This window comes from Meriones unguiculatus, chromosome 12 (assembly GCF_030254825.1).
Source record: "Meriones unguiculatus strain TT.TT164.6M chromosome 12, Bangor_MerUng_6.1, whole genome shotgun sequence".
Classification (NCBI taxonomy): Eukaryota; Metazoa; Chordata; class Mammalia; order Rodentia; family Muridae; genus Meriones; species Meriones unguiculatus.
The window spans coordinates 37,444,115-37,456,243 of NC_083360.1; the positions used below are offsets into that span (position 1 = coordinate 37,444,115).

At 40.2% G+C, this 12,129-nt stretch overlaps 1 protein-coding gene across 2 annotated transcripts in view; it reads left to right on the top strand.

Annotated features, from left to right (window-relative positions):
- Abca13 (ATP binding cassette subfamily A member 13) overlaps nucleotides 1–12,129 on the top strand; it is a 440,297-nt gene that overhangs the window by 248,936 nt on the left and 179,232 nt on the right. For both annotated transcript variants that reach the window (XM_060365661.1, XM_060365662.1), the window contains exon 42: nucleotides 1,391–1,496. In XM_060365661.1, the coding sequence (XP_060221644.1) occupies nucleotides 1,391–1,496 (106 nt within the window). The remainder of the gene's footprint in view (nucleotides 1–1,390; nucleotides 1,497–12,129) is intronic.

A 12,129-nucleotide genomic window follows, 5' to 3' on the forward strand; every position in this document is an offset into this window, starting at 1 on the left:
CACCAAAGCTACAGAGAATGCACTGCGCCTTGCTTATTGGTGAATTTTGGCTAAGGACATAATGACAGCATAGATGCTGCATGCATCCAGGGTCTGCTCAAAGCATCTTCAGCCAGCACCTACCAAATGTGAGCTGACAGAGTTTCCCTAGTTTTGCAGATGAGTCGTTCTCATAGCCTGTGTGGTGAGCCCTGTGCCCATGGTCACAAAGTTGGCCCAGCACTGTCAGCATCAGAGCCTGTGCCTTCCCATAGGGCCGCACTGCTGCATGGATGAGTAGCTTTGACTTCAGGGTGAGGCTAAAGCCCCCCTCTCCCCTAAGTATCCCTCAGGTCCTCAAAGGCAGCCAAGGGTCTCATTGTCCTTACTCTGTTCCCTTCATTATATATTTGTTGATTTGAGACTCATCTGAGGGTTTAAACACATCAAGCTTAGACTTCTTCCAGTGCTAACTAAATATAGCAACAATAACTCACCACATGGTGTGTCAGAACCACTGGAGAGGGGAGCACACATTCACTGGGTGGTTTTTATAGCTGGTTTTCAAGCACCCTAAATGAACCACATGATTTAAATGTATGACTCCTAAGTTTATTTGAGATTTCTTTTTTAAAATGTTTTTATTAATTACAATTTATTCACTTTGTATCTCGACTGTAGCCTCCTCCCTCATCCCTTCCCAGTCCTACCCTTCCTCCTTCTTCTCTCATGTCCCTCCCCAAGTCCACTGATAGGAGAGGTCCTCCTCCTCTTCCATCTGACCCTAATCTATCAGGTCTCATCAGGAGTGTCTGCATTGTCTTCCTCTGTGGCCTGGTAAGGCTGCTCCCCCCTGAGGGGGTTGTGATCAAAGAGCAAACCATTGACTTCATGTCAGGGACAGTCCCTGTTCCCATTACTAGGGAACCCACTTGGAGACTGAGCTGCCATGGGCTACATCTGTGCAGGGGTTCTGGGTTATATCCATGCACAATCCTTGGTTGGAGTATCAGTCTCAGAAAAGACCCCTGGGCCCAGATGTTTTGGTTCTGTTGCTCTCCTTGTGGAGCTCCTAGCATAGTGCGTTCCAAACTCAAGTTGACTTGAGCATAGATGCTATTTTCTGGTCTTTTCCCATCCAGTATGCTTGGTGGATTTGATCAGCCATGCTCACAGGTGTACCTGCTGCAGGTTCATGGTCTCATTTCAGTTAGATTTTCATCTTATATGAGCCCTATCAATTCTATTACAGAGTCCTAAGCTGTCTTAGAGTTACACTAATTAAATGCATGACCAGCGAAACAGGATGTGTTTGATGTGTGTTGTTATGACCTAATGGGTGACTGAAGCAAAAGAAATGTGAATAAGTGTAATATGTGACATGCCTCTCCTTTATTTTAATTTTCAAAAGGTGTTTTTGATGCTTTTGCAAGATACCAAGAAAAAGTCTCACATCACTCCAGAAACCAAATTAGAGACTCAGAATGAGAGACCTGCTGGACCTTCTTCTCGTCAGTGTAAGTAGCAGAACCTTTCATATTTCTGTTAAAGGCAAAAGGCTATCAACCTCATTTAACATCTGCATTTAAAAGGTGGAATAGCAAGAACCTCCTGATGGGGCAGAGTAGATGGTCAGGGGGCCTGAAAAAAAGTTATATTGGAGTTGGAGAGCTTAGATTTATATCCTGGCATGTAAAGGGGCAAACTTATCTTTTCTGAAAAAACATGACTTACTTATCACAAATATCTCAGTATACACAATTAGCATAATGAACCTTGCTCATCTAGGTTTACCTTAATCACACATAAAGTAAAGCCACTTATGTCCATGGCATGTTTATGAGGGGCAGCCATCTGCCACAAATAATGGCTTTATGTGGCTTAAGAGAGCACCAAAGATGAGACTTGTGTTCATAGATCTGTGTCCCAGACTTTGCATACAGACCTTCTTGGAGAGGTATCAGCAGCTGGACAGAATCCAGGCTTGGTTTTCAAAATAGGGACTGTGATTCTGGTTCAGTCCATTTCCTGTCACATGTTAGCAACAAATCACCAATACACATGAAGCCTAGAGATATAGAAAGTAACACCTCTTCTTCAGAACCTTCAGACTTTGGGGATGCACGCTTGCTCCTTGCCCCTGAAATAAAGCATTAGAATTAAATGTGAAATGATGTGTGAATAGTACATTCTCTCCAGCACTGTATAATTGTTGCAAATGCCTCATTTCTTCTCCTTCTTTTGGTAATATCAGATATAAGACACGTACATTGGTTGGCAAAATTGATGTTCAGTTGGTTTCTAACTATGATTTTTAATTTGCATTTCCCTAATGATTATGTCAAACAACTCTACTGTTTATGGCATGTTACTGAGGTAGGAGAACCCTGGGTAAAATGATCAATCCTCACTCAGAAAGACAAACCGGATGGACCTTGGAAGAAGGAGAAAACAGGAAATAGGATAGGAGCCTACCACAGAGGGCCTCTGAAAGACTCTACCCAGCAGTGTATCAAAGCAGATGCTGAGACTCATAACCAAGCTTTGGGCAGAGTGCAGGGAATCTTATGAAAGAAAGGGGAGATAGTAAGACCTGGAGGGGACGGGAGCTTTACAAGGAGAGCAACAGAACCAAAATGTCTGGGTCCAGGGGTCTTTTCTGATACTGATACTCCAACCAAGGACTATGCATGGAGATAACCTATAACACCTGCACAGATGTAGCCCATGGCATCTCAGTCTCCAAGTGGGTTCTCTAGTAAGAGGAACAGGGACTTTCTATGCCATGAACTTAGTGGCTGGCTCTTTGATCACCTTTCACTGAGGGGTAAGAAGCCTTGCCAAGCCACAGAGGAAGACAATGCAGCCATTCCTGATGAGACCTGATAGACTAGGGTCAGATGGAAGGGTAAGAAGACCTCTCCAATCAGTGGACTTGGAGAGGGGCAGAGGAGGAGATGAGAGAGGGAGGGTGGGATTGGGAGGGAATAGTGGTGAACTACAGCTGGGATACAAAGTGAATAAACTGTAATTAATATAAAAAATAAAATAAACCTTTTTTTAAAAAAGTCATAATTGTGGGTGAATCTAACAAGTCACCCATTTAAAATACACAATTCAATGTGTTTTTATTCATGTCCATCCATTGCTACTCTTGATCTTGAACTGTTTTTATTATTAATACTTCAAACAGAACATTATGTCACGTACCTATCATTCTGCAGGATTCCCATCTCTCTAGCCTTAAGAAACTTCAAGCATACATCTTTTTCTCTCTATATTAGCCTGTTGTCAACAAATTATATGGATAAATGACACAGCTAGTCCTTGTGACCAGCTTCTATGAACACATTTTTCTTTCAGTTGCCAAGTAAAACCCCAATTGCAAGTGTGTATCACATTCTTCTGTCCATTTAGCAGTTGATGAAAACTTGGGTTGTTTCCTTTTTTGCCATTAGGATATGTTTCTAAAACTAGTGTTTGGGGAGTACATGTGTTTTTTCTCACTCATTTATTTATTAACTTTACATCTCAATCGCAGCTCCCTCCCGGCTTTTTTCCCAGTCCCACCATCCCACCCCCTTCCTTTATTCTCCCCTTCCTTTCTCCTCAGAAAGGGGGAGCCCCACCTATATACCAACACATCAAGTCCATCAGGACCAAACTCATCATCTTCCACTGAGGCCAGACATTGCAGCCCAGCTGGGGGGGGGGAAGTGATCCAAAAGTAGGCAACCATGTCCATGTCAGCTCCTGCTCCAATTGTTAAGGGAGCCATGTGAAGACCAAGCTTCCCATCAGCTACCTACTCATAGGGGGCTTAAATTCTGTTTATGCATGCTCTTTGGTTGGTGGTTCAAACTCTGTTAGTCTCCTTGCTGGGTTCTGTTCCCCCCAGGTCCCTCTATCCTTTTCCTAAGTGTGTGTTTTTGAGTAGATACCTATGAATAGAAATGCTAGATCACGTACTTACCATTTGAGAAAGACTGTTATCTAAGTCTCTCTCTGTACCTCGCATTTTTACCAGCAGCATGATGGTTCCAATTCCTCCCCTCCAATAGACGTTGTCTATCCATGCAGTGTCCCATTCAAACTCTCTTTTTTAAATTATCTTTTAAAATTCTCTTATAAAATAGTGGGTCTATACAGGGCTTTTTAATCAAGTCCCTCACCCATAGACTGATTAGTAGTGCTGTGCATTTCTTCATATGCTTATTGACTTCTTAGTAAATTTTTGAAGAAATGATGGTTGAAATCAATTCCATTAATATTTTATTCTTTGATAATTTTATTTATACATGGATACAACATATCTTAGTCATATCCACCCCACGTTCTCTCACTTTTCTCTGTCCCCCAATACGTCTCCATCTTCATGTTCTCTATAATTCAAAACAAAAAAACAAACAATTGAGTACAATTAGTATTGACCATATGCTTATGGGTATGGGGCAATGTACTGAACATCAGCATTCTAATACTGGCTACATCCATGAAATAAACTGACTCCCCTTCCTCCAGCAGCCATTAATTGCCAAACACTCCTTAGCTACAAGTGAGACCTTGGGGGCCCCTTCCTAGCTATATTAGAATATTATTTGGCTACATCTATAACAGCAGTATCACTATTGCATCAGTTCACCCTTTCTTGAGGGGTCAGTGTTGTATGCAAGGTCCAGTGCTGGGTAAAACCATTACCACCTTTTCTCCTTGTGTAACCTTCAGAGCAACTTCTGGCACCATGATAGTCAGAAGAGAGGAATTTTCTCTGGGCATTACAGCTTGATTTTACTTTGCCCTGCAACCAAAGGAATATCTTCAGCAATAGAGTTTTACCATTTAGTTGTGTTGGACAATCAAGAACAATGACAATAGATTGTGTTCTTTCACAAGACTTCCTGGGCCATTCTGACCGATAACTTTCAAGAGAGGCATCCCATATTTGGCACTGATATTTCTGTTAGGTAGCTCAGGTCTGTTGGGGAATAGCGTTGCCCACTCACGCAGTGTCATCATTCAAACTCTCTTTTTTAAAATTATCTTTTAAATTAACTTACAAAATAGTGGCTCTATATAGATAGCACTTCTAATACACCTTATGTTTGTTTAACCTGCCACTCCTTTTTCAAAATAATTTTTAAGTGGCTTCAAGCTCTTTTTGGCTTGTGGAAGCTTTTGCATTTTTTGAATATAATTCATGCATATTCTGGTATTTTGTAAGCAGAGTCACTTATGTATGTCTATCATTTCCATTTGTTCCATAGTTTATGTACATCTGCCTCTAACTCCAATTCTCCTTGACTTTGTTGTCTTAGAGCAGGTGGATTTTCTGTCCATTACTGAAGGTAGGACATTGGCATTTCTTCCTGCAGAACTGTCTATTTTCTCTTTGTTTCCCTAAGTGTTTGCTTTGTATGTTTAAGGGCTCTGATGTTTGGTTTTTATATGTTTATAACTGTTAGATCCATGATGATTAAATTCTTTGTATAAAAACTTCAATACAGTGTCCCTTTTCTCTCAAAACTGTCTTCTATCCATTCTTCTTGATATATGAATACAGCCATCTCTATTTTCTTTTGGTTACTTTTGGCACCACATATATTTTTCCATCTTTTCACTGTCTGCCTATATATCTCCATGAGCTAAAATATATGTTGTCTATGCAGCATGTAGTTGAAGCCTTCCTTTTAATCAGGGCTATTACTCTATGTATGAGTGTTAATCCATTCATATTTAAGATACTTCCAACACAACTGTACTTATTTAGCATATTGATTCTTATTTTATGTATCTTAGGACATTCTAGTCCCCGTTTTGTTCATTACTAACTCATCTATGTTTACTGTTTGTAGTGACATTTCTCTCTTTTAAATCTCCATTTATATGTATTTTATGCTTTTAATCTGTATATAATGAGATTATGTATTTCATAATTTTATAAAATTCATAAAATTTTAATATATTTTAATTCTAAGTTGACTTCAATCACACACAAAAACTTTATTTTTAAGTCAGCCTTACCCACTTTATGGTATTGTTGTCAAAATGGCATTTTAACATATTGTGCACTTATTAACACAGATTTATAACTGTTTATGATCTTGTCTTTTAAATTCTATAGAAAATAATCTAGTATATAAGGCAAATTGCAAATTACTGTTTTTTTTTCATCCGTATATCTTTTTCTATTATAAAAGTTTGTATTTTGGGCTGGTTGTATTTTATTATCCTGGCATTGTTTCACTTTAATTTCAATTTGAGGTACCCTAAAACATTTCTTGGATGGCACCTCTATTAGTAACGCATGTGCCTGGCTTTTGTTTGTTTATTTATAAACATTTAATTTACTTTTATTTTAAAAGGGCATTTATATGAATAAAAATCAGTTGTCAGAAGTACTTCTACTATTTGAAGGGGTTCAACACTGCCTCTGGTGGGCATGGCTTCCCCGGAGGCACCTGTGCTTCCCTGGTGAATGTGTCTCTTCCCTTGTGACTTTCAGGGTCCTCTGGGATGGTCAGCAGATTGTTTCTACGATATCTTAGAATGTGAGTGTTGGTCCGTCTGCTCCCTGGGACTCAGTGTGCTCCTCTTGCAGATTACTGTTTCCTCATATTTCAGGAAACTTCTACTTTTCATTTCTTCTTTTGTGAATCTGAAATCACACACATACACACATACACGACACACAGTAGTTCAGTAGATATTATTATCCCTTTCATCTCTGGGCTCTAACTTCTTTTTTTCATTCTTTTCCGTTTTTGTCTCTCTGATCCAGCAACTTCGTTAATGGTCTTAAAGTTCATTGATGGTTTCCTGTGCTATTCAAGTACACTGTGATATTTTTTCTCCTAATTCATTTGTTGTATTTTCTAGCTCTAGAGATCCCTTTCTTCCCTTTTCCCTTCCTTCCTTCCTTTTTTCCTTTCCTTTCCTTTCCTTTCCTTTCCTTTCCTTTCCTTTCCTTTCCTTTCCTTTCCTTTCCTTTCCTTTCCTTTCCTTTCCTTTCCTTTCCTTTCCTTTCCTTTCCTTTTCCTTCCCTTCCTTCCTTCCTTCCTTCCTTCCTTCCTTCCTTCCTTCCTTCCTTCCTTCCTTCCTTTTTTCCTTCCTTTCTCTTTTCTTCCCTCCCTTCTTCCCATCTCTTCACTCTTTCCTTCTGAAACAGAGTAGTTCTGGTTTGCTTGTGTGATGCAGATCTTAACTTGATTTTCAGGAGTTGTTATAAAATTATTTAAACCTTCAGGTATTAACCTAACCACCCTTGCCAGAAGTGGCTACTTCTTCAAAGTGAACAGGAAAATCTGTGTTAGACACTGATTGAGGACTTCCCTTTACCTGCATATTGAATCACAGGAAGAATAACTACCTTACGCCATGTCTTAGCCATGCTCAGGAGAAGGGTGTGGTAGATAAGGTGTGAGTATCTCTGAGTCATTTTAGCTTTTGGTCATCACAGCATGCTGAACTAAGGTTTGTCACTTGAGCCCTGTATATATACCAGCCATGTGAATTTCTTGTTTAATAATGCTGCTCGTTTAGATTTACCTGTGAGTTTTATATATTTTAAGTTTAGTCTTACTGACATAACTGCACACATTTTTTTAGTAATGGCTTATACCTTTACCATACAGCTAGAAGACAAAGATCTGTGGAAGTACTACCCTGATGAAGCTAGGCCATGCCAGGCACTCTACAGGCTCCTCAGGTTCCCCTCAAGATAGATGCCTCCCCAGGGAGTGTTTTCATCACTCTTACAAAACAAACAAACAGGGGCTGGAGAGATGGCACAGGGGTTAAGAGCACTGGCTGCTCTTCCAAAGGTCCTGAGTTCAATTCTCAGCAGCTACATGGTGGCTCACAACCATCTAAAAAGTGATCTGGTGCCAGTGAATGCAGACAGAACTCTGTATACCTAATAAATAAATCTTTAATAAACAAACAAGAAACCAAAAACTTTTTATATTAGCAATATAGTAGTTAGTATTCCTTTTTTTTTTTTTTTCACAAAATGTGCACACCTGTTAAATATTTTAAGTTTTTGGTATTTGGTCTAAAGATTTAAAATTAGAGAATTCATTTCTTCAATTAAATAACTACTCATATATAACAGTTATTTAATTAACTATGATAGGAGGCCTTTGTAAATACTTTTATTAGGAAAACACAACACAAATGCATTCCCTCTCTATATATTGCATTGTAATAACACATCTATTTATAAATGATATTTACACATTCCTAACCTTGGGAATATTAGGGAAAAATCTGTGCAATTGTATTAGAAATAAAATGTGTGATAAGAACTAATGCCACATGAAGTGTGAAACCATGGTGTTTGAATTTAAAGGCACAGTATCCAGGAAACAAAAACATTTCCATTTTTAGTAGTAATATGTTATAGAAACACAGTTTCATTATTCAAATTACAGAGTTTTAGACTAGAATATAATTTAAAATTCAATTTAAGTCTTTCATTGCTAATTAAGAAATTAGTCCAAGACACAGTAAATCAAATTTGGTTTGAGATCACCTACATTTGCCAGCTTTTATTGTAATCAATAAGTCAGTATGAGTCAAATTTATGTTCCTCAGTAGGTATGCCTTTAGAAGAATGTTAAGTCAGGATGCTAGAGAGACTACAATCACCTAAGCATGCTGATTTAATGAATCTCATCCCTTTGGTAAGATCCAGATTAGAGGAACATAATTCCTTAGAGTGACTGTTAGGAAAGGGCCTTTCCTTCTAGGAGAAAGCTGGGGGATGATGCTCGCTGCCTACTGCTTCAGGCTACACCTGTCTGTGTGAGACTCTTCATTGTACACAAGCTGTATATCTTCCAAGGGCCAGCTCTTAAGCAACTCACTGCTCAGAAAGATTGATGACGGCAAAATAAAATATAAAACATATACTTCTAAATCATAGGGACCCAGCAGCTCTACGGAAATGGGTTTTGAAGACTGATGCCTGAGCATCTGGAACTACAGTGTTACTGGGTCTACACAGTGGGGTAGAAGTCACTTCTTAATGGTAAAAGAGTTTATCATGTGTTAGGTTTTTTCCTTCACCTGAGTACATTAGACTTGATTCTGGTGTCCCTTTGGGCAGTTTTATTTATTTATTTTTTCTTCTTTTGATCCTTCCTGCCAATTTGCAAGCAAACTTAAATTGAGAGTGGTTATCTGACTTGCACAAACCTTTAGGGCTTCTAACACAAAATTTTCTTTCTAGTCATAGCACGTCATGAGGTCTCTTTGGATCATTTTACTTTATTTGAAATAGCTTTCCCTATGATCAGTAAACTATATTTTATTATGATACTACACACATAATACATATGACCAAATCATTATACAAATACATATATCAACAATATAATACATTATGAAATATATGTATGTATGTATATACTAGTTGGCTTTCAGGAAAAAAAAGTAATATCTTTTTGTGGGTTGTTTTGTTTCTCAAGACAGGGTTTCTCTGTATAGCCTTGGATGTCCTGGACTTGCTTTGTAGACCAGGCTGGCCTCAGACTCACATCTATCCACCTGCCTCTGCCTCCTGAGTGATGGGTTCAAAGATGTGTACCACCACCATCTGTGACCGCTTAAAAATAATGCCTTGCCATTTGTTAAGCTCAGGTTGCTAAGCTGAACCATATTGGGTCAGTAGGCCTGGGAGGGGCCCACATATGTCTTTCTAACAAGCTTCTAGGAGTTGCTGTTGGTCCATTCACCTCACCTGCAGAGTGCTTCATGCTCTTCTTAAAATAAAAATAACAAATTCTTAGAAAGGGGCAGGGAGGAGATGAGGGAAAGTGGGTGGGATTGAGAGGGAATGAGGGAGAGGCTACAGCTAGGATACAAAGTACATAAACTGTAATAAATATAAAGTAAATATAAAATATAAAATTAAAAAATAAAAATTAAAAAAAAGAGAAAAAAATAACAAATTCTTTTTCTGGTTTCTCTCTGCCACTTTCCAGCTGTGCACTGCGGTGAACTCAACTACAATCCACCACAATTCATATGTCAATGGCCCAGTTCTAGTCCTGGATACATGATGCTTAAAACAGTTGTTTATGGTTATAGTTCAGTGAAGTCACATGGGAAGACGCTCATCCAACACAAAACTGGTGCCCTGGCAGGAGGTGATCAAGCCACAAAAGAGCGCAAACCGAGTTTAATAAAAACAAAGGATGAAGGCACAGGGACAAAAGACCATTACAAGACAAGGAGAGAGGCCTCATAAAACAAGAAACGTGTGGACATGACCATGTACTTCCTGCCTTTAAAGCAGGCAGTGAATATCTGTGTCTGAAGCTTCACACTTTGCTTCCATAGCCTGAGCAGCCTAGTGTACCTGGGTCAGGTCATCTCCTGCATGTATCTACTCCAGTCTCTTCCCAAGGTCACACTGGGAAGGCCTGTTCTGCATTCACTGGTGGCCAACGTGCCACCAGCTTCACCAGGCAGCTTCTCAGTTCGCTGTCTAAGTGTCTTCCCATCCAGCTCCACACTTCAGCCTTTCCTAAATGCTTACCTTCCTCTCTTCCCAGCTTTCCTACTGGCCTGTCTTTCAGCCTTGGCCACTTTGCTCCCATGCCCCTGCTCAGGAGTGTAACAGCAGCTCACAATACTTCTCTGGTTGCCTCTAAACCAGAGGTTCTCAACCTGTGGGTGGCGACCCCTTTGGGAGTTGTATCACAGATATCCTGCATTTCAAATATTTACATTACAATTCATAACAGTAACAAAAATTACAGTTATGAAGTAGCAACAAAATAACTTTATGGTTGGGCTCATCACAACCCGAGGAATGATATTACAAGGTCACAGCATTAGGAAGATTGAGAACCACTGCTCTAAACAGTTCCATCTGCACGACTCCAAGGTACCTGCACCAGGGAATGTCTAAACTCGTACTGTCTGCCCATAAATTGTTTTCTCCTTCTTTGTTCTTAGTGTGGGAGTATGTCAATGCTGTAGCCAGTGGGCAAACAGTGATGTCAGAGTTATTCATGAGCCATCCATTCTCTCGCTCTGCACAGCCGGTTTTCCCTAGATTCCCTTTGCAGTATTCTCTCCACTGTCCCGTCTTCCTTTAAATTGGTTGATCTCATTATTCTCCCTTAATGAAACTTGATAACTTTTTTTCCTCTTAAGTTCAAATTCTGCCCACAGGCACCTAAGAAGATACCAGGCCCTGGATCTATCTCCTTCCTCATGCATGACTTTTCATTTCTTCAGCAGGCCAAGATGCCGCTTGCTTGCATTCAACCTCCCAGAACTGCTCATCTCCCTGCCCTGCAGGCTCTGTCCTCTGCCTGCTCTGGGCTGATCTTTGCCTGAGTTAATTGTCCATTCTGTAAAGTGTCTCCTGCTCACCAGACCAGCCAGAAACCTTTTAATAAGATCTTGTGGTTCTCTCTGACTTAATGGTGTGGAGGGGGAGGAGAGGGGGAGGAGAGGGAGAGGGAGAGGGAGAGGGAGAGGGAGAGGGAGAGGGAGAGGGAGAGGGAGAGGGAGGGAGGGAGGAGAGAGAGAGAGAGAGAGAGAGAGAGAGAGAGAGAGATTAGAATCAGAATGTGTTATTTAAATAGGCAGGTGTAGGCAGTTGTGATCACATGGCCTCACCTGCATGGTGTCAGCTTCACAGATTCCCCATTACTATGGCTACTGTCTTCCAAAACTACACTTTTAAATGAAGGTTTAAAAGTCACCTGGGTGTACTCTTCCACCCACTTTTACAGAATTTGATTCTGGGCACTTAGCTCCCCCCCCCCCCCCCCCGATTCTCCCTTGTCTTTCTTCTCCTCTCTCCAAACCCTCCCCCACCCAGTCTACTTGACTCAGTCTCTTGAGTGCTAGGTTAGAGATGTGTGTACCACTACACCCTGTAGCATTTATGGTTTTAACTGCCCCACCAGTTCCCTCTGATTTAAGCGGTCGGCGGTCAGTATTATGAAAAGCTCTCTGGCGCTGTCTTTTGAAGCCTAAAGTTTGTGTGAAAGATCACAAAGCTAATGCTGAGTGATGCTGGGGGCAAATGGCTATCTTTTCTATACACGGCATTGCCACAGCTTTTCTCTTTCCTTCTCTTTTTCTGTCATTTTTATGAAGCTTCATCCCCTCATTGAGACCTGAAATCAT